Here is a 21,509-nt window from a genome sequence, read left to right as displayed (position 1 = left end):
GAGCCTTCCCGAAGACCATGTGTATCCCGCAACTCTCCTCCCCACCAGATATTTCCTCACAATGTAATGTAGCTTACACGGATGTATCACACTCCTGTCCTGCCACTGAAAGGTGGCGTGTGCCATGAATGCACTGCACCACGCTGGCGCTCACAAATTCCACAGGGTGATGATCTATGGCTTTGCTCACAATTCTTGAGATTTATCAGCTATACGTGGTTGAGTCTGCTTGATTTCCTCATCTGAATACCAAACACCAGAAATGCTGTCCCATCTTGTTAAGTACATACATCTACTTTCTTCCCCATGGCTTTTAATGAAGCCCAACTGAAAAGACAGGGTGCGTGACAAATTTCGTTTCGTATCTCTTTGAAAGATTAATTCTAAGACTTGCATCAGAATAACCAGTGTTTATAAATATAAGTCATATAAATTATGAAGCCACCTTAATGTAATGAATATAATTATATTCATATGTAAATTGACTTTCTTCTCCACTAATCAAATTCAAAAGCAACTTCATTAATCTCTAGAAGTTTATAGAGGCTCAGAATTTGAAAATATTCATGAGTGTAACCATGTACCACACACCGACATGCATGTGAAATATAATCACTGGTTAGCAATGGCTAATCATTCCCTATTTACTAATCATTTACTAGTTTCTAATCACTTCTATGTAGATCAAGCCGTGTGGCAGCTAACTATGAGCAAGTCCGACTTTCAGTATTCATTGTTAGATGGACGCTGAAACTTAGCACATATTTTCGAATGAGGAAAAGACTCCCTGTGGTTGTGAAGGTCTAGCATCAGCCTGTACATGTCCACTGCATTCATGGAGCACCTTGGAAACACAAAGTTCCCACAAGTGCTGTGATTCACAGGAAGCAGGCTAGCGTTTGCAGAATACAATAGGTGCGATAGGTTTCTATGGGGAAATACTTCAGATATTCTAAACCTAGAAACCCGGACTATATTTTTCTCCACTGCATTCTTGGAACAAAAGACAGCCCACTTATCCCAGCTCCTGGCAGCCTGTCTTCTGGTCTCATCCCTTAAGGATGTACTTGGCTTGCATCTAACTCCCTAGTACTTTATTTTTCATTATATGCCATGCCTGAATTCCGAGATTTCAGACCCAGATTCAAGTCACTGCTCTCCCCTCCTTAGGTACGAGCCTTGGTTTTTTTATTTGGTAAAAGGAGATCTATCCCTTCTTGTGGATGAAGGACAGAAAGCATTTAGCAGACTGCCTGACACATGTGTTGGGAGTGCCCAGGGTATATCGACTCCACCCCTGGGCCTTGCTACTAGTAAAAACATTTTATTAGTTTCTCTGGGAGCTTCTTAAAGTTATTTAAGCTCTCTGCAAAATGACAAAGTTTAATCTGATTTTTTTTTTTTACAGTTTCCAGTCTAGCCCTGAGAGCCTATTACTCTTATAGCAAGGCACAAAATCTAACTGGATCCAGAGAACTGCTTCTGTATCCCAGTCACGTTTCGGGACAGTGCTCCCCATAATCTGTTCTTATCAAATGTTTCTGTAGTTCTCAGGGAAAGAGTGTGTGGTCGGTTACGAGCTAATCTGTGAAGCAGAGGGGACTGTGCTTCAGAGCGCTTCTCAGGCTGTTCTCTGTCTGGTACGGATACCATGTGTCCTGTGCCCTCTCTCTGAGGGAGGGTGCTCAAGTCAGCCGCGAGCCAGACTGCTTAGTGGTTGCAAGGTCAGACTGCAGAGGCACGACACCTTGTTCTGCATCCTACGCTCTGCATCCTGCTCTGCACAGGGCTTAGACAAAATGACATGAGCGCTTGCTGCCTCAGTTTCCTCATTTGCACAAGAGGAACACCAGAAGTCTCTAAGATTGATGCAATGATTACAAGTAGAAAAGAGAATAGTGCTTGACACATAACTGTTATTCAAAACGATTAGACTATGTGGGAGCTTTTATTGTCACTACTTCCTCCCACCATTGTTATGGATAATCCAGAGCATACTGGTGAGTTTGGGTGAGCGCTATCCGAAGACTGCAGGAACACCACCAGCTCATTACACCATTTCCATACCAGGGCCGCTAACCTGGACAACCAAGGTGTAAGTCTAAATGGCATTTCATAAGATAAGTCCACTGTGCTAGTTCAAGATGCAGGGATCGCACAGCCCGTCAGTATGACTCACCAGAACCTTTTTGACCAGGGGCACTAGTCTCCTATCACACTTCATAGTGCTTACTATCATTCATTGCACAAGGGTTACCTGGGAAATTACAAGGGTGTTTGGGCCACAGTAAAATCCTAAATGGGACAAGAAGAATGTTTCTCTGTAATTAAAGTGATTATAATTACTGAGTGAATTCCTTTAGAATGTTTGTGTGCTGTTGGCCACCGGCATTTTCTGGGCACACTGAAACCTATTGTCAAGCAAATTTTGTATTTATGTTGCTTTCATGATTTGATGGCGTACGATAATTACTCGCTACACGTATAAATAGAATGCCATCAATAATTTTCCTTCAATTCATTACTTTTGATGTTTCACAATGCAAATTGCTTGGGTGTTGGAGCTTAGCTTTCAGCATTTAAAACACATTAACACTCAATATTCTCCTTTGAAGTTTGATGAATTTTCCTTATTCCATTGTTTGTCTTAGTGTCTAGTGCACAGTGTACGAAGCAGACATTGCTCCTTAGAGGTCCATTATGATTACCACCATATCGTTTGATTCTTATCTCTCCGTAAAGTAAGCAGGTGCAATGAATGTCTCCCTTTACAGACATGGAGCTGAGGCAGAGAAGGAAAACACCTTCAAGGTCTCCCAGTAAGCAAGTGGAGATGTTGGGAAGTGAACCCAAGGCCTCACAACTCATTTTCAAAAACTTACTTTTTTTGGCCTGGGAATTATATTTATCAAGAAATATCATAATCGATTGGCACATTCCTTTCAAATAAGCAATGCTTTAACTTTACTACATGAATACCAGTAACTTCACTAATCACCATCAATGATTCCTTAAAATATAACATATCCCTGTCTACCGGATCTTATAAGCCAACTTCAGAGCACCAAAATAGTTTAGATAGGCTTGATTTCCAGTATGCTTTTATAACATCAATAAAATTATACTGATTTTTCATAAACATTTAAGTCTTCATTTGGAATTAAACCAAGATTACATCTGCCAAAACACTGTCCAACTCTTAAAAACACGGAGATACAGCCCATTATCAACACTATATTATAGCTCTTAGCCACCAAGCAACATTCGCCCTATATGAGAGATAGTGCCAAGGGGCCTGAAAGAAGAGCATACATAGAGTACATTCCCCTGTACTCTAACTGCCATGGTATGAGGGAGTGTCACGCTGCATGTGACTGTCAGCTCTCTGGCAAGGAGCAGACTGAGCATTTCGATGACACAATCCAGACAGTGCCTGTACCCTTTATTAAATAGTGCTTACATCTCCAAGAGGACTGAAGATGAACTTTACTACATTTTTCAAAGCCATCACACACGATGAAAAGCAAATCCTAGCTCTTGAGGCACTGTGAAGGGAGGGCTATTCTAGGCCAGGGCACTTGTTCTTCAGACTGTAGCTTCTAGCTCAGGTTTCAACCCACCCCCTGACAAGTGGTTAGCATGCTAATATTCTTACCTTCCCTCATGAAATATACATTGAAAAGTCAAGATACATTTTTTTCATAACTACTTCAGCATGCAAACACATGTGTAAAAAGTATTTGAAAACAGCACTGGAAAACTGAATCCTCTGCATTGTTGGGAGCTTTTTCCTGTTCTCCTCCTCCCAAGGAAACGACAGAATCTCTATTGCCAAGCTCTGTCTTATCTATAAGCAAATACTTTGAATAACAGTGACACGAAATATGAGTTACATTTTAAAGCTCATACATATTTTTATTATCATGAACTTGATTCTGTAATAGCCAAGCTCAGTCACGTTCTACTCTACCTGATTAAATTCTTACTCCCACTTAAACTGCATGGGCATTTCTATGTAATACAAGTATGGCTTGATTCTGACAATTCAAGCTCAGATTCAGGATGTTCAGCTATCTTCTAGGCCTTTCTGGCTGTCATTCTATATTTACTACCCCCTTGCTCATACCCACGAAAGAGGCCCTTCCTCTACTCTACCCCCCTTCTTAATCACAAACATGAAAAGGCAGAAGAGGTAAGGGGTCTTGTTTGGTAGAAGCTCTATAAAAGTAAAGGTGATAGCCTGGACCAGCGGTTCTCAAATTCTGGGCCATGACCCCCTTAGAGGCTGTACGACCCTTTTGCAGGGGTCACCCAAGACCATTAGAAAACGCCAATATTAATACTATGATTCATATCAGTAGCAAAATTACATCTATGAAGTAGCAATTACAAAGTTTTATGGTTGGGGTCACCACAACACGAGGAACTGTATTAAGGTGCCGCATCATTAGAAAGGTTGAGAGCCACTGTCCTAGAGGTTTATGGGACAATCAAGAAAGGGGGAAGCAGAGTAAGGGAGATTAGAGAAACAATGAGGCTTCTAATGACAGGAACAGAGACCCGGGCAGTAGGAGCTGAACTGGGCAGCTAGGGTGGTGGCTCATGCCTGTAATCCCAACACCCAGGAGGCTGAGGTAGAAGGATCTCAAGCTGGAGGTAGCCTGAGCTACACAGGGAGACCCTGTCTTCAGACAAAAACAAAAGAAATAAACTAACAAAGCCAAAGACAAATACAAAATGAGGATCAATGGTCTACTAAGACCTTGGGTATCTGAGAACAGCGTGGAAGAGCATGGGATCACTGTGGTTGAGGACTTCAGCCTCTTCGTAGATACCATAAAACAACTGGTCTTCAGGCTATTCGGTACAGCAAACATTCAAATGAAACATCCGAAGGAGACCAGAGTTCCCCACCCTGAAGAGCTGCCTGCCTCACTCCACAAACCTGCCTTATTAACTATAGAGGAAACGGATCCAACAGGGTCTTTCCCCACCAGACAGTGAGGGTCATTCTCTCTTTTACATGCCTGCAAAAGTCTCTGGAATCTAAATCCTTTGCCTCTGGCTCCAGTTTCAAACCCTTTCATGCATGACCATCACATGTTCCTGCCTTGCCGTGTGTGACTGCCTTCATCTGGCTCCTGACACAGTCGCCCAAGTCACTGGTACAGAGTTTGATTATGGCAACCATTTCCTGAAACACCACGGATAAAAGTCACATCCTTAGACAGCTGTTCTGCCTTAAAAACAAACACATACTATCTTCTAATCAAAGTAGGATATAGAACATCTTCCTGAATTTGACAGTTAACTATTAGTTTTAAAAGGTGTTTTAATAACTGCCAATTATTAGTGGAAAATTCACTATAAATATATATTTGGTATTCAGGTTTTCAGAAAGTTCGTTGCATATTATTAAGTTGGTTCTTGTTATACACACTGTAGTGTGAGTTGCCTTTCCTGATTTCAGACATCAAGCATTTGCTCTAAGGAGGTACCCTGTCTGCTTGCCTTCTTCCTTTATGAGACATTCTCATTCTCAAATCTCGATCACCCGGGGTGGAGTCAGTAAGTGAATTCCCATGCCCAGCTCTTTGGGTTTGATTTTAATGTCTCTCCATGACATGTAACCTATTTATATACTACCTTTTGGCTCTCTGAACGTCTTTGTCTCCACTTCTTTGTCTGGCTCCCCTTATCTGTTCCATTTGGAATCTAGGGCTCTGCCATTCTGTGATCACTTTTACATAAACTGTAGTACCTTTCCAGAGAGGCAAACGGGTGGAATGCCCCTGCACCAGATGGTAAATTACAAATCATGAATTTAAAGAAGGTGGTCTACACAGCCATTGAAGAAGATGTATGCTCTCCTCCAAGATCAGTACAGGGTGTTTCTTAGGGGAAAGTTCTCTGCTCTGAGATACACATATTTTAAATATGTGTTTGGTTTGAAACTTTCCTCTACTGAAAAGAACCAGCTCTGCCACTCAACTTCTGAATCCTAAGTATCACTTTCTATCAAGTAGTATATACAAAGTTCACGGAACATGCCTGACTTTCTAGATCCATGGCATAAGTGCTTTTCACCTTGGGAAATACTCATGTTTTAGAGCATAAAGAATGGAAATAATGCAGGGGGAGGCGATTAAATGTTTTGGGATAAGTATTAGTTTCTTCCTAACATAAAGTTTGCTTAGAATGAGATCAATATTTAGGCTTTAAGTGTGCAAGCAACCCACCCTTACAAATATCAATACACCAACTTCATTTTTGTAAATATGAATGCTGGTATTTTATACTAAGTGACTTCTCACTGTGGGGGCTACTCTGTGCACTGTGGGATGTTTGAGAATGTCCCAGGCCTTTATCCACTAGAGGACAGTGTACAAACTGCAAGCATGACCAAATGTCTCTGGGACAGATCTGCCATTGATGTAAAAGAACCAAAAGTATTGATCTAATCAGCTAAGTAAAAAAGGGTACTTCAAGTTGAATGTATATAGTCTGTCAAAAATAGACATTCAATTGAAAAACTATATTGCAAATATATTCATATCAAAAAACTATAGACAAACCAAGTAAGCTATGGCCTAGGAATTGTTCATTAAATCATAAGTATCAATATGCAGAATTGGCTCTGCATTGTCACTAGGTAGGTTTTGTGATATCACATTTCAGTGACTGTCTAAAAAAATTAAAAAACCCAAAATTTTCAGTTAGACTATCAGGCCATCATTACTGCTCATAGCAAAGTTTTTCTATAGCTCAGAAAACAAAAAGAGCAAAGGAAAAAAAATAAACGGAGAAAGTTGAAAATTTTCTGGAATTTTTTATATTCGCATCAAGATGGGATCACAGGTCTATGGGATTAATTAGGTCAGAGAGTGAGAAATGGTTTAGTAACAATGGCTGTGGTTCATTTGATAGGCATGTTCAGTTAGGGATGGATAAAGATGTCTCTACATCCAGATCAAACATTACATGAACACTAATGGGGAGAGATAAAGAGATGGGGGGGGGAGAGAGAGAGAGAGAAGGAGGGAGGAGGGAGGGAGACAGAGAGGGAGAGAGAGAGAGGGAGGGAGAGAGAGAGATAGATAGATAGATAACAGTATACTTTACCATCCCCGGGGATGATCCGGAGGGTCACTGTGTTGCCCGCTTCTTTGATTAGGTTGACAATGTCAGAATGGGATTTGTTGGTGATGGAACATCCATTTACTGCCAAGATCCGGTCTCCTACTTTCAGCTTGCCACAGCGGTCAGCAGGGCTCCCCTCAATAATCCGACCTATTTTGTGAGGCATAGCCACACATGCATTGCCTGCTTTGGTATTGCGGTTTAATTTTTTTTTAAAGTTATGTGGGAGTATAGTGAAGGGAGGAGAAAAGGGTTGAAAAGGGAAAGAGAAGGTTAAGTGTTAATTAATTAAAGCATTAAGCAAATGTTATAAGAGGAGAGCGTTGTGCTGATGGTCAAAACATTGGCAATACTCGGGGTGCTTAAAAAGCCACAGCCCTGGGACTAGAGTTCAAGGTCACAGTCCTTTTCTGATTTAAAATGATGACAAAACCCCAGCTTCTCTCCTTAGAACAATTAGAATTTGGGATGTTTGGTAGCTTGAGTCTTGAGCCCTGCAAGTAACTTGGTGGCCCTTGGTTTATTCGGGGCTATAAACAGAAACCCCAGCGCTGGGGTTGATGCTTTGACCCAGTCTGTGTCACTGTCACTTCGTTTTGCCAATTGTTATTAAAGCGTCTGCCAATGTTTTGTTCTTTCTCCATTTACAAAAATAATCACTGGACTTCTGGTGAGATTCAAGAGTCTGCTAGCATCAAAAGTTCAATCTGAAAACACACAGTAGACCGACACCTTTGCTCTCGACGTGAGAAGATAAAAGCTGTGGAAAAGGGCATGATCGTAGGAGGGGAGCCCAGAAAGCACCAGCGCCGACACACACTGACCCATGTGGTACCTTTGTTCAATCAGCCCAAGTAGGGAGCTCTCAGGGAGGCCCTGGTGGGCTCATTAGTTCTGATCCTCTTCCTGCCTCACACACAAACTCCCTTGAAGGGATATAGTGAAAACCCAGCACCTATGCATGCTTGGGAGAGCAAGCCAAAGCTAGCCTCGAGTCATTCTCCAGCCCGCCCCCTTTAATCACCTCCTTTCTACTGGTCGGCTTACACACATGCATAGACAACATGAAACCGGGGAAAGGGATCCACAGGCTGTCTATTGCACGCATAAGGCACTCTATTGGAGAGCTGTCTTTGAGGAGTGCTCTGGGGTAATCAGGTATTTGATAGTGAGTTACAATGTTTTTATGCAGACTTTTGGAATTTGCTTTCTCAGAACCATCAAAACAGCTTCATGGCTGAGCCACGGTTTGGAAATAGTGGCAAAATTAATAGGGGACTATGAAGTCAACTGTGCAGGCTCTTTCATTATAATTTCTTTTTCTTTTCTTATTTTGGTTTTTCGAGACAGGCTTTTTCTGTGAGACAACCCTAGCGGTCCCGAAACTTGCTCTGTAGACCAGAGAGATCCACCTGCCTCTGCCTCTGAGTGCTGGGATTAAAGGCACATTACACCACCACCCTGCTATTTCATTAGAATTTCTACCCAAAGGGAAAACTATCTGAAAAACACACTGATTCCCTTGAATTTGAATGGAAGTTGACTGAGTCCATGTCACTCAGTGGAATGCCAAATTCAATTGAAAGAAGCAAGTGAGCTGTCTATGAATCTAGGAAGGGGGCATGCGGAAGGTGAGTGTGTCACACTGCAGGTCCCGAGTAAGCATAGTTCAGCTCCAAGGACAACTCGCAGGACAAAGGTCTCAAACAGTGGGCATGAAGAAAGGCTCTGCATAGCTCAGCAGTCTCGTGCAAGGTGTTAGGGAAGGGTGAACTTGTTGATTGTAAGAACCAAGGGAAAATAATGGAAGCGCCAACTGTGAGTGAAAGCATTCAATACACATCATCCAGCACAGCCTGTCCCCTGACATACCTGCTTTTTCTCTCTGGAGATTGGAAATGAGAACTATGATAGAGCTGAGAGTGTCAGGGGGTACACCGAAGATTGGGGAGAGGGCAATAACTTGGGGTTGCTTTTCCCTGCTTTTTTTTTTTGTTATTCCTAAAGTCAGTAGAATAGCCTTTGAAAGTAATTTAAAAGCAAAGCAAAATAACACAAAAACTTGTGCCCTGATTTCAAGTCACGCACTGTGACTCACTGCATGGTTAGTAACAAGTGGCTATTACTACGGTCACACAGGTACAGAACGGGCTGACTGTCCCTTCAGCCAAAAGCAACTCATCAAGACTAACTGGAGACTGTGTGGATTCTACAGGATCAGAAGGCTAGAGAGATGTAGCCCCTTGTTAACTTCAGCCAGTGAGTGACCTAGACCACTGGACATGAGGTCCTATGGGGTTAAGTCATTTGAGATAAAATTTGAAGCCTGTCTCCCATCATCTTCCAATGTGCTTGGAACTGAGATGACAAGGGACTGAATCAGGAAGGAGGGTGCACATCCTTTGCAACAGGAAAGAAACTCATAGACTCAACTGGGCTTCTGTTTGCCTTTATGTATGGACCCAGGAGAGAGTTAATATATGGAGGAGGTTACAGAACATTACCCATATTTGACTGAAATCTAAGACCTGGAGTAGACCCCAAATCAAATGACTCTTAACTTGTCAGTTTCTAAAACAACAATAAAATATCATTTAAACCTTCAACAGCATTCAGGCAGGGTAGAGACAGAACGTACTTGAGGTAGGGAGTGTCACAGGTCATTTTCACTCCTTACATCTCTACTTTTCCTAGACATTCTTATGAACATCTGCTGCTTTTAAAATCCTCACGACGGAGGCCATTACTATTAATGATATCCTCTACTCAGGAGCTCTCAGAAGTCTTTCTCTGGCAAAAAAATGTATACTCCGTTACACCGTCAAGGGGCTGCTATTGAAAGTTGACATACATCTTACGTGTATTTGAAGTTGTGCATGACCACACATTTAGAAAGCTAAGAGGGAGTTGCAAGGGGACCCAACAAAACATATCAAATAAACTCCATCTCCAATGAAGACTTTAATTATCGGAAGCAAAAAACCATTAAGGCATTTCTGTTGGGAGCTAAGCCTAGTTCCTTAAGTAAGAGTAGCAAGCATCCTTAACTGCTGAACCCTCCTGATAGAAGAAAGCCTAGCCTGCTCCTTCTGGCACTCACCAAAGGTCGTGCCCGCTTCAGGCCTGCTCACGGAGGACACGATGACGAACCCAAAGCCCTCGTTCTCCCCACGTCGAATCTCCACATCATAGGGCTGTAGCACAGCGCTCACCACGCCGCTGCCCCCGCCGCCACCACTGCCGATGCCACTGGTGCTCCCGCTGCCAGAGCTCACAGTGTTCAGCGAGTTCTGGCTGCCCTGGGGTGTGCGCTTCTCTTCTGTCAGGGAGGCAGGCTGGTTGCTACTGTGGTGCGATGAAGCTGGCGATGGCACCTCATTCTCTGCTTTGGGGACTGCAAGAGAGACGCATATCTAAACCATTTGAAATCCCTGGAAAATGGGCATAGCCACCACTTCCACCTTCCCCACCTGTAAGGAAAGCAAGATGCTAACGAGAACATCTTGTCTCAGAGAACTTAACGGAGGCACAGAAAAGCAGCCTTGCTCTTGAAATATTAATAGTCTCCAGGAAGGTTGACTGTATATTGAGCCCCCCTCCCCATGCCAAGAGGCCTCCTAAAAAGCATGGAATAGACAGTACAAAGATCCTACCCACAATGCCATTCCATCTGCAGCAACATCCAGTTATGAGCTTTCTCCTATGTAGGAGGAAACCGTGAGCAGACTCTGGTTTGGGCTGTACCCGTGGAGGGCGTCACCCTAGCTTCTAGGCTCGCTCACTCATAGACATTCCCTCCTAGAGACACTTCTGATTAGTGTTTACTTTCTTACTGGGTAGGAGACTGCTAGGGGTTTTACCTTTAAGGCTTGCATAGATGGACTCAAGAGAACCTCATGGTAGGTACACAGAATTGTTCTCCCCAGCTCCCAGCTGTAAATATCTATTCCAGTAACAGAGCTAGAGGCATCGAAAGGCTTCTTCCCAGTCTTACTGCCTTGTCAGCCAACAGGGCAAAGCGTTTTTAAATAGTCCACACCTTAGATGAAACCGGGCATACCAAAGTCATTGTGTGCTATGTTGTTTTGTGGCTATGATTATATTTATTCCACGAAGCTTTTACTTTCATAGATATTTTTAATTAGGGGAAACACAAATGTAATGATTTGGTAGTTCTTACATGTAACTGCGGAGCACAGATGTATTCACACTGTTATGTAAATGTCACCACCATTGTCTCTAGAACTTTGCCAACTTCCCCAAGTGAGAGTTTCACCATGGGGTAAAAACTCTTTATTTGCCCCTCTTCCCAGACTTCCCAGTACCCATTCTCTTGCTGTCTGCCTACCTAATTCCCCTTAATATAACGTCTGCATAGAACTCACTTGCTGAATATGCCAAACACTTTAGCCTTTCAAATAAAACTGAAACAACAAAGTGAAATCCCGTCACCTTACTGCTTTCATTTAAGACAGGGAAATCAAATAGTTTTCAACTCAACCCAAAACCCAAACCAAACCAGCTGACTGCCATTGGCTACATGGAATACCATGCTAAGAACTTTGGGGGACCAGGAATGAGTTCTAAGGACATAATCCGTTGTGGGGTAGGATCGTTTTCAATGGCTACCATTAGATTCTTAACAATGGAATTTAATAACTTCATTCTGTAATTAATTATATATCACTTAAAATAAGCTAGCTTTTTTAAGTGCCAATTAATTTTATCTGGTAGCTATTTGCTACACTAATATTAAGGCTACAGAGAATTCGTGGGCTTTCACATCATACTTCTTCAGTAATTCAGTTGACATAACATTCATCTTCTTCTGGGTTCTACTGTATGGGCTCTGAATGGAGGCTGCATGCAAAGATAAACAACGAAGACATGCTTTCAGGAAAGAACAGACATGTAACAACTTTCTTAAAGTGGCAGAGTCAGATATGGAAACACACTCTGAGCCACCGGCATGGCAGAAGGGGGTGCTAAAACCTGAAAGCATTTCAGTCTCAAGTGGAGCGTGAAAAGGTATTATGAGAACTTCTAAGGAACCAGAGATGACCTAGAACTGGCTAGCTCTTTAGCTTTCTCAGTGAAGCCACAGCAAGGCACTGTGTCAGGAAGAGCTCATTCTACAGTCTAAACCTAACTCCTGTTCTCTCAATCTGGAGCCAACCTTTTCTCACGCTCCTGATGGGCTCTTGGGGTGAGGATTACCATCCAGCGAAGAGGAAGGCTAAGCTCTGGCTGGTGAGGGGCAAGAGGCAGGGGACGCATATTCAACTAGCATTTTTCTGCAAGTCTTTTTGTAGCATATGCAAACAGCATATTAAAGTACTTTTGAGTGACAGCACTTTTGCAGAGCTGGAGAGAAGCAAACCATCTGGAAATTCTGAGCTTGATCACATTTGCAAACATTTGCTAAAATAGAAGCTTGAGGAGGCAGCCATGAGAGCGGCGGAGCACGGGCTGAAGGAATGAATGAAGAACTTACCAGCAAACACCACTTTCCGCCTCACTGTGAGATTGACATGGCCTTGCTTGGCAGCTTGTTGCATAAGCTGGACCACGAGCTGGTGTGATTTTCCAATTACTGGTGTCCCATCCACACAGATTAATTCATCCCCAGACCTCAGGCGGCCGTCGGTGTCAGCAGCACCCAGTGGTACGATGTGACCGATATAAATCTGTCGGGTAATTAGATGACGGATGAAACGTCCTGTTGGTTTTACTATCAAGACTGAGGGCCCGTGCATCTCTAGAAATAATTCAATTCATTCATTCATATCCGCATGCATGCCACAAACAATTATTGGGCACCCCGTGTATAATACATGTGCCAGGTACTGTAGCAGTCTTTAAGAAATGGAAAGAATAGCTATTTCTTATGTCTCTTCGACATGGATATTACCTGTGGTCTGTCAATCACTCAATTTTTTTTCTTCTTCTACTCTGGAGAAACGGGCACTTTCCCGTCTGCATGATGATCCCACTTTCATTAAACCCTGCTAAGTATATCAATACTTATTTTCTTTAAGGGTCTAGTACTGTCTGCTTAGCAATAGGACATCTTACTAAACATAGAGTGAGGGGAGAATAATTCCCATTTCCAGTGTCTTTCAGCACTAGAAGGCAGAGGGATATTTATATTCACTGTCTCGCTGCTTCGCCATTCACCAACGTGAGTTTAAATACTGGTGCGTGCTGTCTTCTCAGTAGACAATGATATTACCGTTCTCTTTACATGGCTGTAGAGTTTACAAGGGTGTGGACTGAAACTGGCTAAAAAGAGGAAGGAGTTGGGCCTTGTCCGTCCAGGCAGTTACACCAGCTCGGCGGCCTGGGGCCAGTTCATTAACCTTTCTGGAGCTTTGATTTTCTGGTTTGGAAAGCAGAGATATAGTCTGATAAAGGAGAGCGCATATGTTAATAGGTTCTAGTGTAGTACCTCACGCACAGTAGCTGCTCAATGAATAAGAGGTGTTATTCCAAAGGCATCAACACTTCGCCTCTGTTTTCCTTCCAAAAGATCCTGTGATATTAGATTAAACTCACTCAGGCAACGGAGGCTCAGGAAGGAGATTCCGTGTTTCTTGATCACTGTTTAGGGGTCTTTTTCTATTATTTAAAGATAGGGTGCTGCTTTCTTGAACCACTACTGCTACCTAGGGAGGCTCCCTCTGTGTTCTAGATACTTACATACAGACCCCTATACTTTCTACTCAGACACACACACACACACACACACACACACACACCCCTCTACCTGCTGCACACACCACAGAACTGACCGCAGAGGTGAGGACACTGGTTAGGTGATGCCCACTCTGCCTTCTGTTTTCCTTCTTCTTAATTGGGGGTGGGGACAGCTGTTGCAACCCCCTCCACAGCAGCTGTTGCAACCCCCACCACACACAAAAGCTTTAGAAAGCATTACTTCCCTTCTTCCTTAAGACAAATAACAGACCAATGCAGCTCCACAAAAGACAGTAGTGTCCGTATTACTCAAGATAAAAGAGCCAGGGCCACAGCTAGCAGAACTCTATCTTGGTGATCTGTCAATTGCCACTTTACTTTGAAGTCTTAGCAAACACCACTAGGGAGAGAAGCAGATAAAAGACTCACGGGTTCCCCTGGCTCATTTCCACCCAGAATCCTAAATCCAAATCCGGTCTCTTTTCTCCAGAGGAAGATGTCCTGTTCCTGGTAATCGGGAACTGCAGAGAAGGATGAGAGGAGAGATCATTTCACTAATAAAGGGGACCGTGTGTTCTAAAGTGGGCACAATTACAGGACCACGATGGATGCACACATATGCACAGACAAAAGCTTCACGGCACAGGCAACTAAAGGAAAGGTCATGGGTAGGTGACACAGCAGACATCGGGCACACAGTAAGCAGTAGAAAAGGCGAGGGCTGCAGCTCTCCAGTGGACTACGACTGCCTGCTAATTCCCAGTTTAGCTCACACCATTATGGACAGCTAAGCTAGGAGTCAGCCAGGGCCTCTCCCCTCAGCATCGCTACAACAGGAATCGCACTGAGTCACTGTGTGCTGCACTACAAAGCAAATCTCCAGAACAGAATCACATGACGTGAGAGTCTCCCTGGAGGAGAGGTCGGCTCTATGGGAAGTTCCTTTAAATGACTTGTTATTTTATTGATAGGACAAGTATCATGGCTTTGGTTAAAAAGAATTTCTAATTTATTTTTAATCATTTTCTTCTTCCCTAACATAATCAAGATCAGTGACACCAGTAATGTGATATGAGATTAGTTTTGTGAGAGAAAAAAAAATTACTCTCAAGGGCTGTGGGATGCATGGCTCAGTGGAAACTGCTTATCCTTGTCCAGGTCTTAGATTTGATCCCTGGCACCATCCCCAAACAAAGCAACCCTAGGACTTGTAAGTAGAGAGCTTAATATGATTTTAGTATCATTATCACAGAGTTGCCAGCCTTCTATAGCCTTAAGGGCCAAGAGAGGACAGAAACTTCTGAACAATTAACCATATCTCATTGCTAAATTACAGCTTTCCCTTAATTTGCCTATGGTATCTGAACGTGTAAGTATTCACTTATTATCCAATAACTTGTTATTTTATGTCTGACACTCAGCAATGGCCTAGTGCTTTAAAATGAGGCTCTTAGTAAATGCCAGAAGGAAATGCTTGTTGTGCACGAAGTCATTCTATATAACCACACTGCTACCCTCACTGAGATAATAAAAGGGTTGCTGTCCCTTTCTTCTTATTGAGAATTTTAATGCACATACAAGGTTTATAGTCTATAAAGTGATACAACTTTTACTTAAAGAGAATGCATATAATTCAGTTGCACTGAATCCTAAAGGAGGCATTAAATTACTGTTCCACTTTCTTTCTTGTTTCGTTAATTGTATTTTGGGCTGCAGGAGTATCTAGGCCTGAAAATTGAATTCCCATCTTCTCCAGTTTTAGGCGATAGACTAGGAAAGACAAAAATGATTGTTTAGATTTCACCTTGGGGATTATTGTTCCTTTTGAGTGATTTGCCTCTAGCCTGAGATAGAGCGCAAGTGAATAATCCAAAGGAAACGTAACGAATAAGTAAGTACGAGGCTAAGAATATATTTTTCTCGAGTTACTTTAAGCTGGGGTTCTACCTGGATGTTTTTATACAACCCTTTGTACTAAAAATGCTGAGGCTAACTTGTAAAATGCCAAGGAAGATGAACTAAGTTATATCATGGGACTACAGAAACATTCGGAAATTAATGTTTCCTTGGACACATTCATATATATATATATATATATATATATATATATATATATATATATATATTCCGGTTCATTCATTCCGGTTTGAGTAGCTTGGCAAATGATACATGCTGCTAAGTGCCTCACTAAAATAACAAACTAAACCAGAGGGTGCTCTGTCTTTTGGTTACACAGCAAAGGAAACTAGCATCCCAAAAGACTTCTGGCGATTTTCAGCAGGTACACATGGGTGTCGACAGAGTCACTCCGATGTCTGCTGAGCACAAGAGCTTTCTAATAGCAATTAAAGGGCCTTTGCAAAGGCCTTCTGCCCAGATCCATTTTTCTCTGCACTACATTAACACAGTATCATCTGTCCATTCTACAGGCACAACAAAATGTAGCACATTCTGCCTTATGCTGCAGTGAGGTGTTTCCTATCATGGTATACTGAGGAGACCCAACAGATTTAGGTCAATCACCCAAGTCAGGCCACAGGAAAAAAGTTGTTCTTCCTTTCAAGAATTAACTGGAAAATGGTAAGTTTATTTAAAGAGTCTTCTGTTGAAAAGAAAGGTGCCCTGTGACAGTTGCGATAAAAATACACTAACAATGAGCCAGGAAACACAGACATAAACACCAACACAGACATGTGACAAAGAAAGTCTTCTGATACTTTACTTTTAGCATAATAACAATTTTACCCTGTCACCAACTAAACATCATTTACCCAAATAAATACAACCCTGGCCACTGAATTGGTATTGACATATACTATAGTAGTCATAATTTTATCTCCTGTGACAGTACTTCTTCAGAGAAGAACTACTGAGATTTTGAAAATAGTCCCCCCAAATGTTTCACTCTCTACTTCCAGAAGGATTTCATATTAGAGAGCCGCAAGGTGGGGCCATTTTTCTGACATTACTGTCACAATTCTTCTTCTTATTGTCACTTTAGTGAGGCCAGGCTTGTAGAAGTTATAACTTTAATCCAGCTGTTTCCATCTTGAAGCCTCACCTTGGGGACAATAACTGCAGCTAATCTGCTTCTGGTATCAGCAGTGGACACGTAACAAAGTAGCAGAATGACTTTCCTCGGTGCTTAGTGAGAGTGGGGTCACCAGGCCCTGGCGTCTCCACAGCCACAGACAACACAATGTATCCACAGACTCCGAAAGCACACACACATCACTTCCTAATCTCATTTTGCGTTTGGTTTATGCTCAGCGAAAACAAGCCTAGAAACACTCCTTCATGCACTTTTATCTCCCCTCACTTCTGTGGCCGTCTCCCCAGACAGATGGGAACATCAAACAGGATAAATGGTAATGGAGAAACGAAAGTTTGCGGCAGATCCTTACTCTGACATTCTCCAAAATTCGTGGAATTGATTTCTCTGTCTCTCTCACCCTTGCTCAGTCCTGATGCAGGCGAAGGTGACATAGCTGGAATATCAATTTCACAATGGTGTAAAGCTTAATACATGATCCTTGGTTCGTTTTAATTTAGTCCTGATTGATAAGGGGTGTGCGACTCAGCTTCACAGTAAAGGTCATGGCGGCTATGGATTCTAAAGGACTGGAGTTCGGTTATGTTTTTCACTTTCTTTTTCCATGGTGCCTTACCTGTCAAAAAGCTAATTGAACACTGAGGGTTTCCCGTGACTTCCATTACCACCGTAGGCTCCTGATGTTTAATTAGACTCTAACCACATTCGTGAATGACTCTATTTCAGTCATGCCATGAACTATAGAAGGCTGGCTAAACCCTCATTGCCTTTTGAGAAAATCTAAGTGTGTGTGTTAGCACCACACAGCAGCACTTGTTCAGGGGAGTATCGGTGCCTGAGAGAAGCCATTCTTAGACTGAAGGACGCCCTGGTGAATTCTAGGCAGTTCAAACCAGAACAGTCTTATGTTTGAGATGCAATCACGGAATCTGTTGAATCTGAACGAACACACAGATAGAAATTGTTATAATCATCCTAGAATCCCGGTGTCAGACTTGTAAACACGGCTCCCTAAAGGACAGGTTTATAGTGCTGGTTAAAATGACAGCCTTGACTGCTTTCTTTGCGAGCTGTAAAGCTGTAAACAGGTAAAAACTTCCTCTCTAAGCTTTGGAGACTCTTTTGTAGTACAGGCTGCTGTGCACTGGGTGACCGTGTGAACATCTTCTAAGACCAATGATGTTATTGTTAAAGACACGGATCCAACTGGCATTTTAGCTAAAGAAAACACAAAACAGGCAAGGCGGCTTATTTAAAGGATTTCTAGTCTTTACTTAACATTGAAATCCTTCAAAGGGATTCATTAACACTTCTGTAATTCAGATTAAATCATTCTAACACTGCTGCCTTGGCAGAGAGCCAAGCAGCGAGGACGGTATTTTGTGAGACACCTAGAACATGGAAGGGAAGGTGGCCAGCCGTGTGTCCGTCTTTACACAGTCCGTGGTAATGAAGTTCAATAAGAAGGAAAAGGTATGTTCAACATGAAGGGAATAATATACATGATTAATGTGCTACGACTTACTTCAATTTCAGTATTTGCTTATTTCATTATCAAGGGATGGGGAGGGAATCCCATCCATCAAGACTCCTCCTTTTTTTAAAAAAGAATGTTCTTAAAAGAACTTAGGGCAATGGGAGAAATGAATTTGGTTTAGGGCAGTACAAACAGGGTAATACAAAATAACTTAGGGCAATGGGGGAAATTAATTTGAGATGAAACAAAAATGGTGATTCAAAGACAAGATTGCTATAGGTTCACCAGCAGGTACTACAGGAAGAAGAGAGCATGTGCTAGAGACAGAATAATTACTGGAGTGGGCCCGGGGGAGGGTCATCATTACTCTTATTTAGAAAGAAGAAAAAAAATCCATGCAGATCTTAACAGCCATTAGGCCGCTACTATCACTCAATTACAGAACCTCCAGTCACCAAAGAGGCACTGGTTCTCACTTGTGGGGCTGTATCCGATTGCTAAGGTGCTAAAGAAAGCAAAGGGACAAAGCGGAAACCATTCCAAACATTTCTGCCTGACTGTACTTGACCAGTGCCAGTGCTGCAGCAAGTGGCTATGGTCATGCTGGGTATTCTAATCTCTCTTCCTGTTGAACACTTTCTTAAAAGTTGAGCTAAAATATCCAAATCCCAAGAAATACTGTTGCGTTAGGGTGGATGAGCCTACCATCGAGCACACGCTTAAAGTGCCCTGTCAACCCAGGAAGTCCCGCCAGTACTTCGGGGAATGATTTATTTGATCACAAAATGATTACTACATGGAAAACTCAATCCTAATGCGTACTGTACTGAAGAAAGCGGGCACACGGTCAATAAAGCAATCACTCAACATCCCCTGAAGTTGGGTCATTGATTGAAGAAGCCACATGGTTAGAGAGAAATGTGAAGGGAATATGGACCATTTTCAACTGGGAGGTATTCCTTCGGTGGTATTTTAAAGAGAAATCGCTATGAAAGATGGGTTGCTGGTATGAAGCCCAGGTCTGTACCAGTTGGCTGTCCCTGGTCTGGAAACCTCACGTGCTAAAAAAAGTTAAGTACTGATATAACACCCTCAGAAGAAAACTCCGAAACCATAAAACTTATAGTTACAGATAAAATCATGCAAATATGGTCTAAAACGACTCTCTGGCTTTGTGTGTCAGGGATACATGAAACATAAACAGATTTGAAATTCAGACTCAGGTCCCATCCTCAGACTATCTCACTGCAGATAAACAAATACTTCAAAATCCAAAATTGGAAGCATTTCTCATCTTGAGCACTTTTTGATATAGGATGCTTAACTTTGCAGTTAGCATTTGCTGCATTTGTCGGAGATTTCCTTCAGCCTGGCTTTCCGAATATTTCAGCTGTCTTCTGGCAGCAGGGGTGGGGTGGGGTGAATTCAGTTTCAGATTAGCTGGCTTTTGTCAGCAAGGTGAACCTCAGCCTTCCTAATGGACTGATGCTTTGCACTGATGGTGATGATGCTTCGAGGGACTCTCAGCTGATAATCAGCAAGAGATCCTCATGTGGCCCCTGATTGTTGAGTTTACCTAAGGTCAGCTTTCCTTCTCAGGGCTGCTGGCCTCACTCCCCTCCTTTATCTGAGTCACAGAATAACGGATGTCTCCCCAGACAAGCAGGTATGCTGCGCAGCCAGGCCAGAGTGGTTGGTGACAGGAGGAAAGGCCTTTAACCTCCCCTAGCATCTGAGCTGGGATTTCCACAGTGGTCACATCAGGGCAGCTACGAACAAAACCCGTTCGAAGGAAGGCCAGGCAAAACAATGTTGTTTTTTCTCTCAGCTTCTCCCAGGCCGTCAATATGATGTCCTCTCTCCTTAACACATTTTGCTTTATTCCAGGGCACACTAACCAGCCACCTCAGGGAGAAAATGTCAGGGACCACAAAGGCTCCAAAAGGGCCAATAGCATCTGCAAAGCCTGGGGCATTTTCGGGACTTGCATAGGTAACATAGAAGACTGCTGATGGCGAACGTGCCCAGTAATCATCTCATTAAAAAAGAGAGAAGGGCAATGAGGAGGAGAGTTTAAGATCTGGGAAGTTCTGAAGTGTACCTTTCCAAGTTGATCTTAACAAAACAACGTGCGTCACTACAGGATAGATAATTAAGCTACACTCATTCTCTATGGGCTTTCATTTTTTCCACCTTTTTGAGGTAATGTTTGCAAAGACCAAAGAGGGCAAAAGAAAACATTACCAGTATTTTTAAGAACCACAAGGCCACAAAGAAAGAACCTAACCTCTTCTCATGACCCCACAATCACTATTATGCTGGCGTGTTAGAGCCGCTTCACCAGACAGGAGTGCACAGCAAGCCATGTTCTCCGCTCGGGACAGAATTAGAAGACAACAGCTCCTACCAACCACCTCTCTGAACCGGAAAGAAAAACCTCCATTTTGACCCAGGCTTCCTCAAGCTGAAGACATCACCTAGGCTACGAAGACAGCCAGCAGAGTCTACCTGCTCTAAGAGGCCGTGGCTTCCCAGTCCTCTTAACCTTTAGCCACTGGCTACCCCAGGCCTCCTTTATTAAGAGGAGGTTAGAGCACGGGAGAGGGTCTGGGAGAGCAGGAACCCAGGGAGTTACTCACGTCGGTTTTCATACATGCTCCTGGACTGGGCCCAGATTTTAAAAGGATCTGGTTTTTTCTGCCCAGAGCTGTCGGTCTGATCTGGAGCAGGGGCGTCTGCAGGTGGGTACTCGGGGAGCACCTGCGTGCCGTGACTCGGGGATGCCGTGTGCAGGCTCCGGTGGCTGGAGACGCTGTGCTGGGAGCTGTTCTGGCTGTCTTTCCTCTCCAGTGGTTGCTGCAAGAAAGCAAGGGAAGGGGCCAAGAAAGGAAGATGACTGTGACTTCTCCACTGGGTACCTTTCCCCAGCCTGCCTTTGTTGAGTGAGCGCGCGCGCACACACACACACAAACACTTAAAACGACACTCTGGCTTCTCCAGCAAGTGCTGAATACAGATAAATCCGCAAGTGATTGGCAGGAAGACAGAGGGGCGGACTAGATAGAGACATAACCATACCCATGCTGCTCTCTGGGCTGTAGTGGGAAACAAATCTGATTTCCCTTGTAAGCTCTCAGGAAGACA

General features: G+C 43.0%; 1 protein-coding gene across 37 annotated transcripts in view; it reads right to left on the bottom strand.

The window, feature by feature from the left end:
* The window catches only part of Magi1 (membrane associated guanylate kinase, WW and PDZ domain containing 1), a 625,393-nt gene that overhangs the window by 10,287 nt on the left and 593,597 nt on the right, over positions 1 to 21,509 (bottom strand). For 12 of the 37 annotated variants that reach the window (XM_075983419.1, XM_075983417.1, XM_075983420.1 and 9 more), the window contains 6 exons: positions 21,005 to 21,221; positions 17,241 to 17,324; positions 14,266 to 14,357; positions 12,635 to 12,827; positions 10,241 to 10,534; positions 7,123 to 7,326 (listed from right to left, as the gene is read on the bottom strand). In XM_075983419.1, the coding sequence (XP_075839534.1) occupies positions 7,123 to 7,326; positions 10,241 to 10,534; positions 12,635 to 12,827; positions 14,266 to 14,357; positions 17,241 to 17,324; positions 21,005 to 21,221 (1,084 nt within the window). The remainder of the gene's footprint in view (positions 1 to 7,122; positions 7,327 to 10,240; positions 10,535 to 12,634; positions 12,828 to 14,265; positions 14,358 to 17,240; positions 17,325 to 21,004; positions 21,222 to 21,509) is intronic. The other 25 variants (XM_075983421.1, XM_075983405.1, XM_075983422.1 and 22 more) reach the window with 7 other exon arrangements.

This window comes from Microtus pennsylvanicus, chromosome 8, assembly GCF_037038515.1.
Source record: "Microtus pennsylvanicus isolate mMicPen1 chromosome 8, mMicPen1.hap1, whole genome shotgun sequence".
In the NCBI taxonomy this organism is placed as follows: domain Eukaryota; kingdom Metazoa; phylum Chordata; class Mammalia; order Rodentia; family Cricetidae; genus Microtus; species Microtus pennsylvanicus.
The sequence above is the reverse complement of the archived record's forward strand: the minus strand, read 5'-3'. Positions and strand labels throughout refer to the sequence as shown.